General features: G+C 35.1%; 1 protein-coding gene across 1 annotated transcript in view; it reads left to right on the top strand.

The window, feature by feature from the left end:
- LOC128557798 (TBC1 domain family member 31-like) overlaps positions 1–22,103 on the top strand; it is a 43,196-nt gene that overhangs the window by 14,551 nt on the left and 6,542 nt on the right. Inside the window, exons 6-17 of the mRNA XM_053546106.1 lie at positions 308–467; positions 3,414–3,614; positions 4,491–4,667; positions 5,728–5,807; positions 6,620–6,766; positions 8,806–8,939; positions 9,717–9,850; positions 19,152–19,331; positions 19,723–19,902; positions 20,061–20,113; positions 20,544–20,696; positions 21,638–21,773. Coding sequence (XP_053402081.1) covers positions 308–467; positions 3,414–3,614; positions 4,491–4,667; positions 5,728–5,807; positions 6,620–6,766; positions 8,806–8,939; positions 9,717–9,850; positions 19,152–19,331; positions 19,723–19,902; positions 20,061–20,113; positions 20,544–20,696; positions 21,638–21,773 — 1,735 coding nt within the window. The remainder of the gene's footprint in view (positions 1–307; positions 468–3,413; positions 3,615–4,490; positions 4,668–5,727; positions 5,808–6,619; positions 6,767–8,805; positions 8,940–9,716; positions 9,851–19,151; positions 19,332–19,722; positions 19,903–20,060; positions 20,114–20,543; positions 20,697–21,637; positions 21,774–22,103) is intronic.

The following is a 22,103-nucleotide window of genomic DNA, read 5'->3' as shown; positions in this document are numbered from 1 at the left end:
GAATAGAAAAAAATCTTAAAATGCCGTCTACTTAACCACAAGTCTGATTTTAAAATAATTTCATAAAAATGTTCTTTTGGTAAACATCTACGTGAATTGTTTAGAGCACTCTTTGATATAAAAAAATGGCTGCCAGGGGTGAGTCTAGTTTTCCCTATATAGCTGTATGGAAAACTTTGAAAATCTTTTCATCTGAATCTGAAGCCATTTTTCAAAGTCATTTGGCAGAAATGTTTCTTGTACCTGTTTAGAGCTGTGAAACTTGTTGTAAATTGTTTAGAGCTGTGAAACTTGTTGTAAATTTCAGGGATGGTAGAATACTGGCTGCGGGAGGACGATCTAGATTTATACATCTTTGGGCACTTGACACTAGAAAACTGCTGAGAATTGTTGAAATGCCAGAAAAAGTCACTTCTGTAAAACAAGTTCTCTTCCTTCCTGAAAACTTTGATGGCGGAGCTAGTCAGGTTTATTATGTTACTTTTCATATTTTATTTTCAGCATTCCAAACCTCAAACCTTTGTTTGTTTCTTTTTAGCTCACCTGAGCCAAAGACTCGTGGTGAGCTTTTGTGACCGCTTGATGTCCTTTGTATGTTGTGTGTCCGTCAACAATTTCTAAATAAATCTCCTTGAAAACCACTGGGCAGAATTACACCAAACTTCACAGGAATGATCCTTGGGTGGCCCCCTTTCAAAATTGTTCAAAGAATTTGATTCCATGCAGAATTCTGGTTGCCATTGCAACCGAAAGGAAAAACTTTAAAAATCTTCTTGTCCAAAACCGCAAGGTGTAGAGCTTTGATATTTGGCATGTGACATGTGAAAAGAGGCCCTGCCCAAGGGGGTCTGAAATTTTACATGGACTTGTATAGGAAAAATATGTAAAAATCTTGCTTGAATCTGCAAGTCTAGGCTTTTGATATTTGGTATGTTGCATTGCCTTGTGGTCCTCTACCAAAATTGTTCAAATTATACCTCTGGGGTGAAAAGAGGCCCTGTCCTGGGGGTCCAACATTTAACATAGACTTATATAGGGAAAAAAAATCTTCTTGTCTGAAAGTTCAAGGCCTAGACCTTTGATATTTGGTATGTAGCATTGCCTAGTGGATCTCTAACTAGATTGTTCAAATTATGCCTCTGTGGTGAAAAGAGGCCCCGCCCTATGTGTCACTTGTTATATAGGAATAAATAGTTAAAAAATAATCAGATCATATTTCCTAGGCTGTTTAATTATAATTACCTGATTACCCCAAGGGATTAGGGGTCACTTGACTATGACCTTGACCTTCTTTCTTGTTTTTAGCTCACCTGAGCCAAAGGCTCATGGTGAGCTTTTGTGACCGCTCAATGTCCGTCGTGTGTCGTATGACGTGTGTCGTGCATCCGTCAACATTTACTAAATAAATCTTCTTCTTGAAAACCACTAGGCATAATTACACCAAACTTCACAGGAATGATCCTTGGGTGGCCCCCTTTCAAAATTGTTCAAAGAATTTGATTCCATGCAGAACTCTGGTTGCCATGGCAACCAAAAAGAAAAACTTTAAAAATCTTCTTGTCCAAAACCGCAAGGCATAGAGCCTTGATATTTGGCATGTGACATTATCTAATGGTCTTCTATGAAGATTGTTCAAATTGTGCCCCTGGAGTGAAAAGAGGCCCCGCCCCGGGGGTCCCAAGTTTACATAGACTTGTATAGGAAAAAACTAACTTTGAAAATCTTCTTGTCTGAAACTGCAAGACCTAGGCCATTGATATTTGGTATAAAGCATTGCCATGTGGTCCTCTATCAAGACTTTTCAAATTACGCCCCTGGGGTAAATAGAGGCCCTGCCTCGGGGCGGGGGTCTTAAGTTTTTTACATAGACTTATATAGGAAAAAACTTTAAAAATCTTCTTGCCTGAAACTGCAAAGCCTAGGCTTTTGATATGTTTCATTGCCTTGTGGTCCTCTACCAAAATTGTTCAAATTATGCCCCTGGGGTGAAAAGAGGCCCTGCCCTGGGGGTCCCAAATTTAACATAGACTTATATAGGGAAAAAAATAAAATCTTCTTTTCTGAAAGTTTAAGGCCTTTGATATTTGGTAGGTAGCATTGCCTAGTGGATCTCTAGCAAGATTATACAAATTATGCCCCTGGGGTGAAAAGAGGCCCCGCCCTGGGGGTCACTTGTTATACGAGTTATATAGGAATAAATACTTGAAAAATTATCATATCATATTTCCTAGACTGTTTAATTATAATTACCTGATGACCGTAAGTGATTAGGAGTCACTTGACTGTGACCTTGACCTACTGACCTACTTTCTTGTTTTTTAAGATACAGCCTTGAAATTTGGATGACATGTACAGTTTTGCACACCAATCTGAAAACTGACATTCAGTGACAATGAATTTGACCTACTGACCAACTTTCTAATATTTTTGCATCAGTTTGCCATTTGAAAGATGTAGCTCATATTACTCAGGTAAGCGATTCAGGGTCATCATGACCCTCTTGTTTAAGGTACAGCCTTGAAATTTGGATGACATGTACAGTTTTGCACACCGATCTTAAAACTGACTTTCAGTGACCATGAATTTGACCTACTGACCTACTTTCTAATATTTTAGCATCAGTTTGCCATTTTAAACTGTGGTTCATATTACTCAGGTGAGCAATTCATGGTCATCATGAACCTCTTGTTTATAGGTTTTTCAACAGTATTTCATGAACTGTGAAGTCATTTATATTTGTGGGAAGCTAATATTTGTGGATTGCTTGGTTGAATCAATCTTCAGAATTAAATTTCAGTATACGTCTAGAATTCCCCAACATTTTATTTTCAAAAGATCTATTCTTTAATTATGATACTTTTAAAAGTGTTGCCCTGAATAACAACAATTTGCAGATTTGATATTTCTATAGATGTAATGACTAGAAACTTGACTTTGTGATATATATTTGGTGCACAAGTAGGCTATATTTTAGCTCTTTTTTCACCTCACAGTTTTCTCCCATCTTTGGTCATCAGTTGAAGAAGCTATCCATCTAGCTTAGAGGTCAGTAGTTCTTCTCAGAGTCGTTAAGTAATGCCCAAAAAGGGTACCATGGATCTTCCAATACCATTTAAGCTTAGCATATGAATGGATTTTTGTTGGTATTTCTGTAAATCCAAACATGTGGAAGCCATCAATCAGGTCTATGGATGTTGATGGTTCTATCCAGGCGCCCACCTATGACAAAATACTGCCCGGAGGGGCATCATTAGGTCTTCTGCTATCATCAAAAGCTTGAAAAGTCACAAAATGACCTGATTTGTGTTTATTATTCCAAACCTAATAAAAAAAAAAAGAAAAGAAAAAAATACAACATGTAGACAAAAATCAACAAGGATGTTTTGTGTACTAAGTTTTGGTCTTCCATTTAGGTTCTAGGTGTGTTGTGTCAGGATGGAATAGCAAGATTTATCAACATACACTCATGTAAATTATTGTTTGATATGGGAGAAATATCTAACAAAATCAACAACATCTCCATCAGTCCCAACGGCCGGTACGTTGTCACAGTGAATGAGGATGGAACCATGGGAATTTATAACCTTCAGACATTGAGTGCCGAGATAAATAAGGTAACAATAAAATTACTGTTCAGCGTTGTTGATAATGGTTGTTAAATAGGTCTTGAATTTTAAACTCAAGAAATATGCACAAGTTGTGTCATGGAAATTGTGCACAGCTTTAAACTATAATTTCGTGAAAGAAGGTTTGCATATTTATAAGTGTAGAGCTAATAATATTTTATCAAATTATACATACAAAAGTGATATAAATTTGTTCTTTAGATTGAGTAAACTTGAGAAAAAAAGCAGCCATAAATGAAATGTTAATGCAACAACACAATAAAATGACACATAGATGACATCACACTCCTACATAATTACTCATGTCTCTTGTATCTTTGTGTGTAGTGATTGAAAAGAAGTGTGTAAAATGTTGTATTATCAATGCTTATTTATCTTAAAGCTTCTAATAAATACCATGTATTTCCTTTGTAAAGCTCTGGGGGCATTGGGGCTTTACATGTTTCAAAAGTGGCATGTTTATGAAGCTCCAAAAAATGGGCTATTTGTACAAGTAAAATGCAACATATAATTCAAGAATTTTAACAATTGTAGCACAACAGTACTGTTGGTAATTCACTTATTGTCTGAATAAACTTGAACAGAAATATGTATATATTTGGAAAATTGGGTGTGGTTTATTAGGGTGAGGGAGTTGATTTTAATATATGATTAAAATGTTTCAAAGCTGATGTCAAACTTTGAATAGTGTAAACAATTCTAAAGGTGGGCCAGAGGTTCTTTCAGAGAACTGAGGTAGACCTCTGGTATGAGAGAATATTATGTGAATAAACTCTAATGATATGATCCCTTTTTGATATGATCAGTCAGATGAGAATATTTCTATGGTAGCTTTGTTATATAGAATATTGTTGATCATTTCAGCCACCAGCACCTCTAGTTAAAGTAGTCACCAACAACAAATTGTCTGATACGGTCTCTACTGATAAATCATACACATCAGCATCAAGTAAGGGCTCAAGAAAAGGACGCCGCCCACTCTCAGCCCCAGCTAGAGGGAAAGAAAATAGGTCAAGGCCACAGGAGGATGACACTGGTGAGGTAAGGGACTTACAGATGTCACAAAATAGGCCATAGTGAATAAATTTTGTGTGTACAACTTCTTGAAGGAATGGATTCAGAGTTGCGCAGATGCACAACCTTATCTGAATACAATTTGCTTCAAACTTTAAGTCGGACATCCTTCATGTGAAGATGCTCTGTACTAAAATCTTAGCTATTTAGAGGATGGCACAGTGTGTGGGCATCTGTATCCAATGGACAAAATTGTAAAAATAAATAGTCAGTTTGCATATTGAAATCTTTATCAGAATGATTCAAGCTGCTTGTTTTTGAAATTAGTTGTTAAGAAGTTCAATATTGCAGTTTCCCCAAATAGTACAACACTACTACTGTAACAACAGTAGTCTAAATAAGGAAGAATGTATGCATTGGTAAAACATTTTTCTTGAATGCACATTTAAAAACTGCTTTATTCTCGTAAGAAAGTAAAGCATTTTTACTGATAATGTGATAATCAAGACAGAGAAACGTGTCTGAATCTGATTATCCCTAATATTTTATTTAGGTCATAAAGAAAATGGCACTGACGCAGTCGAAAAAATTGTTTTCATATATTATATAGGTTTTTAGACATGAGAGAAAACGCATTGCCATAATAACATGAACTCAGTGACATATTCATTCTAAGCTTTCATTAGAAAGCTAAAGCATGTTCTAATAGAATTATCAACTATGCATACTTCTACAGATAAGAGTAAAACTGAAATAAACTGAAAATTGCTTAACATCCATATTTTCCTTCTTTTTTCAATTTAATTATCTTGAGGGTGACCAATTAAATTCTCAGACACTTAAATTCAGTCAGAGACTGAGCTCAAAAAGAAGTTGCAATACCTTGGAACTTGAACCGTTTGCAACTTTGTCTACAAATACTGGACTCCGGTATTCAGAATTATGACAGTTGTCTGTTAGTTAAAGACAAACATTAGGGGACAGTAAGTGATTGTTTAGAATAGACAACATTTTTCAGTTATTTGTTGTGCAAAGAACTAACTTAAGATGTAATGATCAAATCATATTTAAAATTTTATGTTTATAGAGGGAGTTACCAGAGGGCCTCAACATGGAAAGATTACAGGCTATACTGAAAGGCTACTATGAATATCCAGCCAAATATAGGTAACAGAGCTGTGTTAAAATGGTTAAGGTGTTGGTCTCTCATCTGGGAGGTCATTGGTTCAAACCACTCGTAATATTACCACTGCACACCCTCTCATATTGAGAATAGAACTTTGTTTCAAATTATCTTTATTAATAAGCTTTCACTGTAATCGAGCATTGATTAATTGGTAAAACTAACAGGTGTTTTATATGTTATACTAGATGACGAGTTGTTTCAACATGGTTTTAGGCTTATGTTAGGCATTAACAAAAATTGAATATTGCATAGTATTTGTGTATTTATTGAGCTTTCCTGCTAAAAACATGTGAGCAAGTTAGTTAGCTGAATGGACCTAAGTTGAGCAGTTTTTATCTGATGTTCACCAAACTTTGTCAGAATGTTTATATCATGGCTTGTTTTGATTATTATGTGGCATGTCCCATCAGGTCTGGAGTTATGACCCTTGAGTTACTCAAAATTGTGAAAATTGACAGTGTCTGCTCTCTAATTGTAGCTCTTATCTAGTGTTCATGAAATTTGTTTAAAATTGTTAATGGGCATAATATCTGGGCCAAGTTTGAGTCCACTTAATAATTTAAGCAGTTTTTATCCATGTCCACCAAATTTAGTATTTTTATGGGCATAATGTCTTGGACAAGTTTGATAACTGGTCCATCTTAGTCTTAGGTACACTTATTTATAAAGTGAACACTTTACAGCATAGCATAACAAACACATCGTGTTCTCTGTAAAACTTTCCTTTAAGAGTTCTACCTATTTGAAACCAGTTTCTGCAACAGGCATTTATTCTGACTGACAAAATTTTCAGGATGTTTATATGGCGGTCTATATTACGGTTGCCAGAGAACCATGCTGCCTATGCCGCCTTGGTTGACAAAGGTACACATCCAACATTTGAGAAGTTAAATGAAGAATATCCAATCAAAAGTCGACGTCTGCTCAGGATACTACAAAGGTATTACATTGTAAATATTTGTACTTCCGTTATTTGAATATTTTATCCTGACAGATGTGTGATCCAAATATCCGAAATACACTGTATATATTTATGGCATTTTGAAATAATTTCATTATAAGACATGCAGGCTGATCTTGGTCTGCACTGGTCACAAAGGCAGATTTACTTGCAGCCATCAGGCTAAAGGTTAAGAATAGTGAAGAGCTATTCTGCTGACCTGTCTCAGCTTCACACCTTGGTTAAAGTTTTGTTTTCAAGTTCTAATCTCAGTAATTGTTTCCTGTATTGGATTGAAACTTCAGCAGGGCTTACTAGTCATCAGAGTTACTGAAATAATCAAGTTAGATAACTTTTGGTTGAATTTAATGCCTAGTATGCCTCTTTTTAAACTTGGGGTCTCTATGGCTTAGTGGTGAAGGTCGTTGACTTCAAATCACCCCATCCAAGGTGGGTTAACGCTTCACCTGGGGCATTGAATTCTTACTGTGAGGAAGCCCAGAAAGTCATTTGTTTTACCCAGGTGCCCACCCATGTTGTAATAATGAAACGGAGGGGCACCTGGGGTCTTCCTCCACCACCAAAGCTGGAAAGTCACCATATGACCTATAATTGTGTCAATGTGATGTTAAAGCCAACAAAGCAAAACTAACTTTTTCAACTTAGAAAATTTGGTTAAAGTTTTGTGTGCAACTGTCAAGACGTATCTCAGTAACTACTTTATGTATTGGATTAAAACACAATGCTTCACAGTCATAAAACCTACTGAAATAACCAAGTTAAATCACTTTTATTAGATTTTATGTAAAAATATAACACTCTTTTACTTAGAAACTTAGGTTAAAGTTTTGTGTGTGGCTGCCCAGCTATATCACAGTAACAGTTAAACTCCACACGAGACATCCTTTTCATACTTACACACCCAAGTTTGAGAACTCGTGTGAAATGCATTTAGATTATGGCTGTTATTTGAGTTAAAAATTGCCATAATAAAAGTCTAATTTGCAATGCCAAGTTATGGCCCTTGTATTAACTGAGGATGCTGCATAGTCAAGAGTGCAGTCTTATAGATTTTTTTAAGATAATCCTCATAATCCAAGACATAGCTATCTTTTGAAATCTATAAAACAAAACTGAAAAAATAGGTCGTCCGCATGATTTTGAAGATTTTTTTTTAAATTATAATTCTATTTAAAATTGCAAATAGATTTTTCAGACATAAAATATTGAGAAGAACTGTTTTTATATGCCTGTCTCTGAAAGAGCGGGGCCTATTATGTGAACACCCATGGAGGATGGACGGGTCTGGTTGGCGTCCAAAGCATGTCAGCTCTCTAAGTCGAACAGTTTTCATCCAATCTTCACCAAACTTGCTTACAATGTTTGTGGGCATGATATTTAATATCTCGGCCAAGTTTGATAACCAGCCAAATCACCCTAGGCAGTCTTGGATTATGGCCCTTGAATTTCTCGAAAAACTGTGAATTTAGCCTTGTCTGCTCTCTGAGTGGAACGGTTTTTATCCGATCTTCACCAAACTTGCTGACAATGTTTGTGGGCATAATATTTACACCAAGTTTGATAACCAGCCAAATCGGCACTCTTGGATTATGGCCCTTGAATTACTCGAAAACTGCGAATGTAGCTATTTAGAAGGGCTTATTTTCTGACACCCTGCCATCATGGTATAGATCTCATGCTTTTATTTTTTCTGAATCATTCTATCTCAGGTCTGATGAATTTTTCTGGGGAAAAAAATGCTAAAAAATTAACTGTGGAAATTGTCTTCAAGACAGTCTGTTGATAGATTAAAGAACAAGGACAGTGGCTACATTTAAAGAATAAATACACTCAAACAGCATTGTTTTTGTACAATTTACAAACAAAAAATTCTTTGCCCTTATTTTCATTATACAGCTTAGTATGTATGTAACACCAAAGGGAGTACAGTATTCTGTATTGATGGTAAAAATATAAACCATTTCAATAATTGTGTAATGTACTTTTTGATGGCTATTTCTTAACATTTCTGTTTTTAGAATACTGTCAGCTTTGGCAAACTGGTCACCGATATTTGGTGAAACACAGTATCTACCAGTGCTAGCCTTTCCATTTGTGAAACTGTTCCAGAATAACCACCTTGTCTGCTTTGAGATTATTGCCAGTATACTCGGTAAGATCTAACAAAATGTTTTATCTTCTTTGTAAAAAAAATATCAAACTTCCAGAGTTTCATAGTTTGGGGAGATTTTTTTTGTAAGCATTTTGGAAGCTTTGTTTGGAGAAAATTGAAGGTTAGACAATACCAATTGTGTTCCCATAGACTTCCATTATAACATTATGGCATGTAAGGCCTTCCATAAATCTAAACATGTATATCCAATCACATTTTTTTCAAGAACTATCTTAGTTCCACCAAAATATCAGACGAAAAAAACATATGAATAGTGATGCTTTATTTCAGTAAATTTCGTGTGAATGAGTTGACCTCTATTTTCATCGTTATCATGGCGGGAGAAATTCATTTGATGAAAATGTAGCAAATTTTGTCAAAATGTATAATGAAATATTGTAAATTTTTATGCAGTAAAAATATTCCATTTTGAAAAAAATTATCACTTCTTGGGTTTGTTTACATGACTGCCCAATCAGAATGCACAGACGCTTCCTTATTCCCAGGTATACACTTACCTCATTCCCAGTAAGTTCCCTGTACTTACTTGAATTGGTGGTCTCTGACCTGAAATAGTATTCCAAAGCTACAGGTGTGAAATCCTGTCTGGTTGTAAAGTTTTCTCACCTTAAAATAATAAATTGATTTTTTGCATTCAAACAGTGTTCAGTTACACAACTGTGTGACAACTTGACTGTGTTAAAAGTATTAAAATATTGTTCCTTTTACCTTCAGCTTCTTAAAACAACAGTATAGAACTTTTTTCTGTAATTTCAGTGAACTACTCACAGCATTGGTTTGAGTATTTCCCAAACCCGCCCATCAATATCCTTGGAATGATAGAAAATGTAATTGGACACCATGATAGATATCTGCTTCAACATTTTGTAAAATACAATGTCACTTCACAGGTTCGTTTTGCCAGTTATTTTAAAAGAAATATTTTTGTTACCATCCTGGTGTCTTCCCCTGGCTTCAAAAATGTAACAATGAATAATAGTATGTATTTGCCATAATTATTTTCAAAATGCAATGCCACTTCACAGGTAAGTAAGTTTACTAATTAGCATTTTCGTTGAGTATGTTCCCATCACACTCCCAGCATCTGTCTTTAAAAATTTAACAGGGAATTTTGAAATATATTTGCCTCAATGTTTTGTAAAATATGCCACCTATTTTGACAGGTTAGTAATCTAATTTATTAAAGGTCTACTACTAACGCCATGCCCAAACAAGTATTATATGAAAACCAGTGTTTGATTGAGACTTCAAATTTTACTGGAAAATTGGTCCACTGCATCGGGTCAGACCAAATAGTCAAGAATATGTTCAAGAAAAACCAACAAATAAACTAAAACCTTTTGCCTTTTTCAAACCAAGTGTTTTCTGATTGCTTATGGACTCGTGGCACATCTTCGGATTTTTTTGGAATGAGGCTATAATTTTAAATAGATGCAAAAAATATTATATGCCCCAACAACAACGTGATGTTTACAAACAAAGCATAGGGAATTCAACATTTTTGTAACTGGGAATTCAACATTTTTGTAACTGGTCAAAATGTAAATATTTCTTGCTTGCATACCAATTACAAATTAGGTCAATGGTAAAAAATATTATGTTCATCAGATCTTTTGCCGTGTGGGTTAGAAACTCATGGCAGTTAATTTTCTTTTTTCTTTTTGCATAAAAAAGATTGAATGTCCTTCTTTTTCACAATGACAGAGAAATATCTCCGGCTGATATGGCAGCTGAGAAAAGTTATGTGATATTAGTTAAATGCATGTGCTAAACACATACATAACTGCCTCGGTAGCCTAGTGGTAGAGCGTCGCCTTTGAGTGCGGGAGGTAGTGGGTTCGATCCCTGGCCGTGTCATACCAAAAATGTAAAAAATGGTACTAGTAGCTTCCTCGCTTGGCACTCAGCATTATGAGGATAGTACTAGGACTGGTCAGCCTGGTGTCTGTATAATGTGACTGGGTGGGTAATCATGTCGCATGTCTATGGTGTGATATTCAAGTGAGGCAGCATTATAAAGTTGGACATTGTGTCCACTGCTACAAGTATACACCGTCGTTTATATGACTGAAAAATTGTTCTAAAAGCCGTTAAACCCAAACACACACACAAACACAAACACATAAATAGTAAGAGAATAATGAACATATGTTTTATAAAGACATATATGCACATAGAAACCATCAAATAGAGAACAGAATTAAATACAGATAGGAAAAACAAAACAAAAGGAAATTAAAAAAAATTATGAAAAATATCATAACAAGGACTCTAACTCATACAAATTGATTTGATAATCTGCTATAAGTATCTGTGTTCTACCAGACTAAGCTATTTGCAATATACTTATTGGACAGTTAGAATAAAACAAAAACTAATACTTACTTGTCAAGTATTGCACAAGCAATATAAATTGTTATTATATCTGTTATAATGAAATGGATGCATCCACATGTTTACACAGGAATCATGTTATCATGGAGAATTAGACTAAGTATGTCATTTAAACGGATATTTGTTTGAATTAATTCTAAAATCACATGAGCCCAAAGAATTTCTGACCGATTAATGAAAAGTGATAAACACGAAAGTAGGACAAAAGTCCACCTTTGTCAGTCTAAGAAAATACAAAAAAAAAAAAGATTTGTTTCTCTGCACATGTTATAACTTCAAAGGAATATTGCACAGCTATTGTAATGTTTTAGGAGTATATTTCAAAATGTGTAGTCTTTTATAAGATTTGTGTTTTTATGCCACCATCTACTGATGCGGGAGGCATATAGTGATTGTCCTGTCCGTCTGTTAGTTCGTCCGTCTATACGAGGTTAACCAAATGGGACCGTTTCGTCTAGCATCAATACTCCTTAGTAGAATGACTTGATACTAATGCAGATGTAACCTGTAACCATTCTTCATCTTCAGACATCACCTGACCTCAGTTTGACCTTGACCTCATTTTGGACTTGGGTTGCTTTATATGGGCCACCTCTTGGTTAACCAAATGGGACTGTTTCGTCTAGCATCAGTACTGCTTACCAGAACGAATTGATACTAATACAGGTGTAACCTATGACCATTCCTCATCTTCAAACATCACCTGACCTCAGTTTGACCATGACCTCATTTTGAACTTAGGTTGCTTTATATGGGCCATCTCTTGGTTAACCAAATGGGACTGTTTCGTCTAGCATCAATACCGCTTACAAGAATGAATCGATACTAACACAGATGTAACCTGTGACCATTTCTCATCTTCAAACATCACTTGACCTCAGTTTGACCATGACCTCGTTTTGGACTTAGGTTGCTTTGTATCGACAAGGATGCCACTTGGGGCATCAAGCATTTATTGAACGAAGCTCCTTATTTTTATTTGTGTTTATTTTAATAGCACCTTTAACATTTTCATTAGGTAGTTCCTGTCCCATGCATTATTTATCTGTAGTTGGCCAGTAGTAAATATTGGATCATAATCACATTATAGTGTATATTGATATTTAATGATCATTAAATTGGACTATTGTTCCCAAGAGTTGCCTTCCTTAACTTAATAATAAACTGAGAAAATGGACAGTGTTGGCTCATTAACTTCAAGAATTTCAACAATCAATCACTTTGGCACTTTTGTGTGTGGTAGACGTTACAGTTGCGATAATGTTAGTAGTTTCAGAGTTCCTCCACAACTTAAACTGGAAAGTCTCTGAGTGACCTGAACCTTGACTTTGATTTTGCTGTATCAGAAAAAAAATGAAAACAAATTCACAGTCATTTTTCTGTATAAATATTCTGTAAATTCTTTTGTTTAAACTGATTCAATTATAACTTCATACAGAAATTGTAATACAAGTTTGTAAATTAAATATTACCTCCTATTACCTATCTTGTTTGCACAACTAGGATAAATTTGCCATCGGTTCATTAGGAAGGTACACACTACCGGTATTTCAAAACTTTTGGTTAAGATTATTGAAATATCTCATTATCTATCAAATGCAAACGTAAAACTAGAAATTATATTGAAATCAAATGAAATAGTGTACTGTTTGAACTTTTATATCAAAGGGGAGTAATTACAAAATTTCATAAAAAATTATTAAAACTTAAGTTTCTAATAGGGATCTAACTGGTTGTGACGGGTCTTTTTGTTCATTAAATAAATCTCTAACAAAATATACTAAAAATGAAAAATGAAATGTCATAAAATGCTTCTTAAATGTGATTGACCACCTTCAATGCAAAATGACCAAATTAAAGTTCAGACAATTTATTCTATACCAAATGTTCCTGATGGTGATATAAGCAAATTGGATGTTGTAAAGCATCCAAGATTCTTCTTAAACAGCAGACAAACAAAATGAAAATTCTACATGAGGTCAGTTGTTTATATGTTTGTGTCTGTACTCTAAACTCTTACAGATTAACTTTAATACTCCACAATGTTTTTTTACAGCAACTGCCTTTCCAGGGTTTACTATGTTTTTTTATTGAGATATAAGACAATACAATTAGTGTATATTGAAAGAACTCCAAGGCTGGTAATAGGTACTTTTTCATTTTTTTATGCCCCCACTTTTGGGGGGGGGGGAGGATATAGATTTGCCCTTGTCAGTCCGTCCTCCGTTCGTCCTTCTGAGAATGTTGTGTCGCGCGTAGCTCAAAAAGTATTTGACGTAGAGTCACAAAACTTTACAGGAATGTTGGTCAGCATGTGTAGTAGTGCACGTAGGGTTTCGTGTCCGGATTCGTTCAGTCATGTAGGAGTTATGGCCCCTGACTTTGTAAAAACTGGTCATTTTAATGTTGTGTTGCGCCTAGCACCAAAAGTATTTGACCTAGAGTCACAAAACTTTACAGGAATGTTGGTCAGCATGTGTAGTTGTCCACCTGGGGTTTCGTGTCCAGATTCATTCAGTTGTGTAGGAGTTATGGTCCCTGACTTAGTTAAAAATTGATCATTTTAATGTTGGGTCGCGTAGCTCCAAACGTATTTGACCTAGAGCCACCAAAGTTTACAGGAATGTTGGTCAGCATGTGCAGTTGTGCACCTGGGGTTTCGCGTCTGGATTCATTCAGTCATGTAGGAGTTATGGCCCCTGACTTAGTTAAAAATTGGTCATTTTAATGTTGTGTTGTGCATAGCTCCAAAAGTATTTGACCTAGAGTCACCAAAGTTTAAAGGAATGTTGGTCAGCATTTGCAGTTGTGCACCTGGGGTTTCGCATCTGGATTCATTCAGTATTGTAGGAGTTATGGCCCCTGACCTAGGAAAAAATTTGTGTCCTTTGTCATGTAGTGGGGGCATCTGTGTCCCATGGACACATTTCTAGTTTTTTTAAATATTCTGATTAGCTTAGAATTTATCCTCAAAGAGTTATTTTGATGCCATTTTAAACTTTTTGTGAACGGATTGTTATAAAACTTAGTTAGCATAAAAGCAATATTTCCATGCAAACAGAAGTAAAAAAATTGAAATTATGTTTCCTCACAAAGTTTTATTTTTGTCATAAATTTAACATTATCAATGGTACACTAAGATAATTATAAAAGATCATAATACCATTTTCTGTAGTTTTATTGGATACATATATGTAAGTTGTTCTTTTCAATAATATTGAATATTTATAACTTGATGTATTATTTCTGTTATTAGATTAGATTTTTTTTTTTTGCAATTGTGATTTTTGAACAGAATGACATTTTGACATTATTCAACATCAGTTAACTTTCAAACAGTTTGCACTGGCTTGTACCTGTGGCACTTAGTTCACAACTTGAGTAAATTGATATTTGACACCATTAATACATTTAGCTACAATTGATTGGTCAATCAGTGACTTAATTGGTAATCATTGATTCTGATTGGCTGTTAGCCATGGAGTGATTGAACTTGCTGGAAAATTTGCTGTTTGTTAGCTGTGAGTGAGATAAATAGAGACATTTTTATTGGTAACCAATGTTTTTACAGTTAAAATGATTGTGGTATCATGGGAAATGTTTGAATTAATGTATTGGGAGAGTAATTAGGTATTATTGGAAAATAATCTCTGCATAATTTGTGAACCAATATCAGTCCTGTGACATCTATCTGTGGGAATTTTATGACATTTTAGTGTGGGAAGTTTCACACATACAGACTGATACATATATAACTCTGCATTCTGCATAATTGTCATTTATTAGAAAAAAAAACATTACAGCGTATAAACAGCTTGAGCTGAGAGGATCAATTTTTGGAGATCTTACATAAACATTTTTCATTTTGGAATAATTATTAAAAAATAATGGCAGCAATTTTGCAGACAGCATCTTCAAATGTGGATATGCCTGATAGAGACTTTAGAAAATTACAGTCAAACCCGATGTTTAGTGCACTTAGGGCAACTTTAATCAGTGATGTGGAAAAAACGTCGAATATTCCAATGACTTTGATAAAAGTTAAGGATGAGAAAGTGGAGCAGGAGTCGAGCCTTGATCCAGCTATTGTGGCAGTCCAGGAAGCTAACTTGCAGTCAGACTTTCAGCAAATTTTGCCATCTGGAAATCAGAAAGTGATAGAATTGCAGACATTCTATAATCAGCAGTGTTCAGTGATTGAGAACAGCCGTAACGAAGCTATTCAGCAGTTGAAGGACAATAATATGCTTAGCGTTTCTCAGTACCAACAAGAAACACGTCGTATCCACACACATCATGATGAGCAGAGAATGCATCTTACTAACCGGGTCACAGCAAGCTTGCAGTTGTTGAAGATCAGCTTGCCGTCATCAATTGAGGTGTCAAGTTCGAAATCTAAAAGTCGTCAACTGAATAGTAGAGCTGTTGAGGTTATGACAGAATGGTACGATCGTCACATTGATAATCCTTACCCGACTGACGAGGAAAAATTAGCATTGGCAGATTTAGGTGGACTTTCTATGTCGCAAGTGAAGGCATGGTTTGCAAATAAGCGAAATAGAACAAATAATACGAAACCTAAGAAGCAGAAAATGCAGGTGGAGAAGAAGTTGTTGAATATTTGTACAGAACTCTCCGCTGGGAGGCAAGGAAGCACGCCAAGATTTTATGGGCAAATCATCTCACAGTTGTCGGACATTGTAAATTGTTCACAAGTGTTCAGTCACCCAAATAGAAATATCTCGGATGCATACAATTCTAGCGGAGATGAACTAGAGAATATGTATAATGAATAGACTTGTAAATTAGTGCAAATTTCAAGTATTAATTGAACTCGAGTTACATGTGAAATTAAGTTCTATTGTAAAATAAGAACTTTATGCTTCAAAACGAAATTTATTTTCAAAAACTTACTGCGACTTTAATTTTAAGTAACTGTTGAAAAGTCGGATGCTTTCATGAAGTCAGACATTTTGTCAATAGTTTTCAGAATAGGACTCGCATATTTTTTTTCCTGATAAAATTTATTTAGAGTTATGTAAAATATGTACATATTTGTGCGTTTAAACAGATCTAGTGCTATAACTTGTTAAAATTCTTATTCATATTTTATTGTAATTATGTGTATAATGTATTTCATTTATATATAATTTTACTTGACCATATAAGAAAACCTTTGTTCATTTGTAAATATTTATATATGAAAACAATTATAATACTTTTCATTGTATATATTAAAATGGTCTTAAAGCAAACACTTCTTTTTTCATATAAATAATTTGACTACCAGTAGTTAAAAAAACTATCCATAAGTGTAAACAGATGTGTTATAGCTCACCTGAGCACAAAGTGCTCACGGTGAGAAATTGTGATCACGCTATGTCTGCCGCGTGTCCGTCAGTCATCAATAGTTGTGTTTAAACGACATCTCCTACAAAACCACTCTATGGATTTGATGAAACTTGGTTTGAATTTTCCGTGGATGGTCATCTACCAGAGTTGTTAAAACGGTTCTGCCTGGTTGCACATGGTGGCTAGCTTAGCTGAAAATAGAAAAATCTTCAAACAACATGTCCTCATAAACAGATAGTCTGATTTTGAAATAATTTCATACAAATTGTCACCCTGTACCAAGAATGTTCATATTATACCGATTCGTCAAAAAACATGGCCACCAGGGGTCGTGGTCACTTTTCCCTACATATATGTAGTGGAAATTTAGAAAATCTTCTTGTGTGAAAATGCTGGCTTCATTTTAAAATAATTTTATACAAATGGTCCTTGTGTGACCCTCTACCAAGATAGTTCAGATTATTTTGATTTGTCAATAAAGATGGCTGCCAGAAGGTATGGTCACTTTTCCCTATATGAATATATTGGAAACTTTAAAAATCTTCTTGTGTGAAACTGCTAGCCCAATTTTAGAACAATTTGACACAGATGGTCCTTGTGTGACCCTATACCAAGATTGTTAAAATTATTCTGATTCCTCAAAAAAGGACATGGTCACTTTCTGAATTTATTGGAAACTTTAAAATTCTTCTTGTATGAAACTGTTGCCCAATTTGAAAATCATTTCAGGTAAATGGCCCTTGTGTGACCCTCTACCAAGATTGTTCAAATTATTGTAATTTGTCAAAAAGCATGGCTGGCAGTGGGTGTGACCATTTTTTATGTAGTGGAAACTTTAAAAAATCTTCATGTTTGTCGTATCACATCATTCCCACAATGTCTTACCCCACCCCTACCCTCTCACCCATCCGCACCTCAATACAAACTGACCTTGTACCTGCTTGTATATACAGTAAAGTTACTCTGTTTAGACCACTCGGAGGGCTGGTAAAATGTGGTCTTATTATCGAGTCAGTATTATTATTGAGACCCTACACAATAATGCTCAGGTGAGGCTTTTAAATGCATAAAATACCAATTGGCAATGCTCTGGAGAATGTTGAGTAGTTATATTAGACTGTTAATGAATGTTTGTCAGGTAGCAAATGACAAAGTGTATAATAAATAACTAATTAAGGTACAGGATCTAGTTTAAGACAATCATGTAATTCAGTTGTTACCATTGCAAACACAGTGTACATTGAATAAAATGTACACTGTATTTGCAACGATAATGTAAAGAATTCGCTCAAAACATAATTTAATTGCTTACCCATAAAAAAATCGGGCACAATTACCACTTGCTGCAATTCCAATTATCTACTAATTTGTACATGTGCCGAATCAATACATCAAACAGTTTCATTTCATAGCTTCAAGGTAATAAAGAATCACTAATGGCACATGAAATAAACAGTCAAATTATCATTACTCAGTCACTGTAAATGTAACAGTCTTTGTATAACTGCTAATTAGTTGACACGCACAAATTGTTAAGCGGTCGCATTAAAGAAACCTAAAACAACACAGTTTGCCAGTAAAAGGTGGTTCACCTACCTTCTTAATATTTTGGCATCAGTTTGCCATTTGAAACATGTGGCTCATATTACTCAGGTGAGCAATCCAGGGTCATCATGACCCGCTTGTTACTTAAAAGGAACTCCTATAGTTTTTTATGCGCATCTTTCTGCGCAGCCGACACTTTCTATGGAAAACTGAACTGAAGTCAACATTTGTTGAAACATGTGACAGACAATCTTAAATATGAGGAATGAGCTGAAGTGATTCAGAAACTTTAAACTCAGTACTTGCATTCTCATTTGTTTATGGATTTTAAAATGCACCAGCAATATTGGTTATATGGTGTCTTTGTAGCTTTTTTGAGAGAATTTTACCATATTCTAGAGTAAAACTGCATCGGGCAAGTGAGACATTAGCAACCAGCCTGTCACAAAGTCCCCCACTAATACATTCAACTATGCTTGCTCAAACTCATCCTATCCTCAACTCTTCCTCATTTTGCTGAAATTCAGTGTTAAGTCCTGGGTTAAATGTTTATAATTTTGTCTTTCCAAATTTGGGATGAAAGACGGTGTTTATGATTCTGACTTCTTTTTTCTTTCTTTTTTCGCTCTGTGAAAATTTACTCCTCTGAAGGATTTCCAAGTATGTTGGCATAAACGTTTGCCATAACAAGACAAAAAGTGCTACATAAATTTCAGTCATGTCATGCCAAGTCTTACAGTGAGAACAAATGTCAAATAGGCAATAAGTTATCCATTTAAAACTGCAAAACTGAGGATTACTGTACATTTCTCGAACAAATTTCTGTGGCCCATGTTTTTTTAGGTGTAATTAAAAAAATTCTTCTTGCCTAATCTTGTTCCTATTTAATTTCCATTTCAGATATATGCCTGGCCCCTTCTAGAGACACTGTTTTCTGAGGTGCTGACGAGGGAAGAATGGATGATGTTGTTTGACAACGTGTTCAGTAACCACCCATCCTTCTTGTTGATGGTAGTTGCAGCTTACGCCATGTGCGCACGGGGACCACTCATGCAGTGTGTTGAACTTGATGATTTCAAAGTAAGTTGTGTCAAGTATTGTGAAAGGAATTGTCAGTTTATCTTTAAATGAGTTTATTTGAGTAATATTTTAAGTAAAAAGGGACAAAATATGTTTCAAGGTTCAATTTAACAAAAACCGCTAATAAAAGTTTACAAGCTCTAATCTCTATCATGTGTTGTAAGGAAGCTATTTTCAAATCTCCACTATACTAGATTTCTTGAAGAATGTTTATTTATCATCAGTACTTGAATCTTGTTCCATATAACAGCATTTTCGGGTTGAAAAATAGATGCTTATATGTACATGTATCAGGCTTGTGAGCTGTAAGGTCAAAGGTAATGTTTAGTGTCAACTTCATATCTCTTTACCACCTTGGAGGATTTTCAGATCTGCATTGTTTTACTTTCAGTATTTTTTCCATCATCGTAATGCAGTAGATATGAAGCAAGTCCTGAAAGAGGCTTACAGGATAAATAATGCCACACCAGAGTCGATCCACCCCAGAAAGACACTAGAAGAGTATAAGCCACTTACCAAAGGACAGTACCCTGTGTTTAACAAATATCCCAAGTTTATTGTTGATTATCAGGTAAGATTTGTCTGTTTTCTTATTTCTCTCTTGAATGTTGTCTGTCCTTACAAACAAATGTAATTTTCCGTTATTTCCGTTATTTCATCTTTATATTTTAAATCTGTAAAAAATCATCCTTGTAAAATCAAATTGTTTGACTTTTTGTCATCATACAGGTACAAGAGAGAGAAAGAATACGACTTGAAGAGTTAGACTATCTCAGACAAAGGTAGGTTTCAAATTTCAGTTTGGTTTGTTACTCAGTCACTAGTATATGGGGACTGGTGCATCAGTCAGTTGGTCTCTGTCAGTAACACCTTTCAGGTGGCATATCTCTTAGACCGTGCAATTAATTTTCGAATAAATATACATGTATGTTTATCATCATAATACAGATTCATTTACCCCAAGGTCATTAGGTCCAAGGCCAAGATCACTATTTGGAGAAAATTTGCTTTTTTATATTTCCACTTCATACACCAAGCATCAATTTGTTTTACCTCATCAAGATGTGCAAGATGAGCATTAAAATTGATAGAGCAACATTTAAAAGAAAAAAGAAATTGTTTATACTGTATTTTAAACAAATACGTGCATAGATTGAGGATTTGTTAATAATGTTAATTGTATAAATTGTCTTTTGCTATTGATCAATACAGGCAGGTATCCATGGATATGGAGCGAGAAACTCAGAAACGGCAACAAGAAGAGGAGGCCTGGTACCGGCAACAGAAACTGCTGCTTGAAGCCGAGGATAAACGTCGGAAAATGATACATGACGAGGAGCAGAAACTGACAGATCAAAGAAAAAGGTAAAACCTTTATTAAATACATGATTACAAGAAAATGTGAAGTAAATGGAAATGCTTTTGTCAAATGATATATTAAATCAGCATGTTTAATAACATAGAAGGATGAATGAAATTTGTTTTGGCATAAGCAGCTTGAATTGAGAGCTTGTGAAAGAAAAGGTCAGTAACAGTACACATTCTCATATGAAATCATATTTGAAATATATTTCATACGAAAATTACTTGCCTTCTAATTTCACTTTAGATCCAGACAAAAAGTCCTTAAAGTAGTAGGCACAAATATGTACCTGTGATGGTTCTAGGTATTGTATCAGGCACAGATAGGTACCTGTGATGGTTGTAGGTATTGTATCAGGCACAGATAGGTACCTGTGATGGTTGTAGGTATTGTATCAGGCACAGATAGGTACCTGTGATGGTTCTCGGTATTGTATCAGGCACAGATAGGTACCTGTGATGGTTCTCGGTATTGTATCAGGCACAGATATGTACCTGTGATGGTTCTCGGTATTGTATCAGGCACAGATAGGTACCTGTGATGGTTCTAGGTATTGTATCAGGCACGAATATGTACCTGTGATGGTTCTAGGTATTGTATCAGGCACAGATAGGTACCTGTGATGGTTCTAGGTATTGTATCAGGCACAGATAGGTACCTGTGATGGTTCTAGGTATTGTATCAGGCACAGATAGGTACCTGTGATGGTTCTAGGTATTGTATCAGGCACAAATATGTACCTGTGATGGCTGGCTGATCTTTGATACTTGCTATAATAGTTTTTGTCCTGTAATTGCATTGGACACTTGGTGTGATTTGTCCAAACATCTTGAGTTCCAAGTCTGCATTCTTACCCATTTTGCCGTAGTAAATATAAGCAAGCAAGATTTTATACAATATCGGTGGAATGAAACTAAAATTTCTAATATTTTATTGTGTGTAGGTTAAATGCAATGAACCGAGAAGTAAAGTTTAAGGAGTTACAGTTATTGGATGCTGCAAGACGGAAGTTTCTTCACTTCCAAAAATCTCAACGTGAAGCTGAACTGAAAAGATTGGACGACGAGGTTCAAAGAAAGGTCAGATCTTTGTGTAAAGCAAAATTGCCTGTATAACTTAGATACATGTGGGAAGTAATCAACGTTCACAACCATTTGTTAAACAAACTTGTTGTCTCAGACACATCAAGAATGCAGCGGTGTGAAATGTTCACAGATATATTTATTTTCTCCCTATTTTCGTGAAAAGTTATGTTATTCTACTTTTACAGGCAAAGGGAAGGCGCCATAGTTATGCTACTTAGCAATAACATGCCTCTGTTTTGACATCGGCATTTAGATGCTCACATTTATTTCATGAAAAATAAATTGCAGTACATAATGTAAATGGTAGAATAATTGTCAACTTTT

This window comes from Mercenaria mercenaria, chromosome 6, assembly GCF_021730395.1.
Source record: "Mercenaria mercenaria strain notata chromosome 6, MADL_Memer_1, whole genome shotgun sequence".
NCBI classification, from domain to species: domain Eukaryota; kingdom Metazoa; phylum Mollusca; class Bivalvia; order Venerida; family Veneridae; genus Mercenaria; species Mercenaria mercenaria.
Note: the sequence above shows the minus strand (reverse complement) of the source record. Positions and strands in the feature narration are given on the sequence as shown.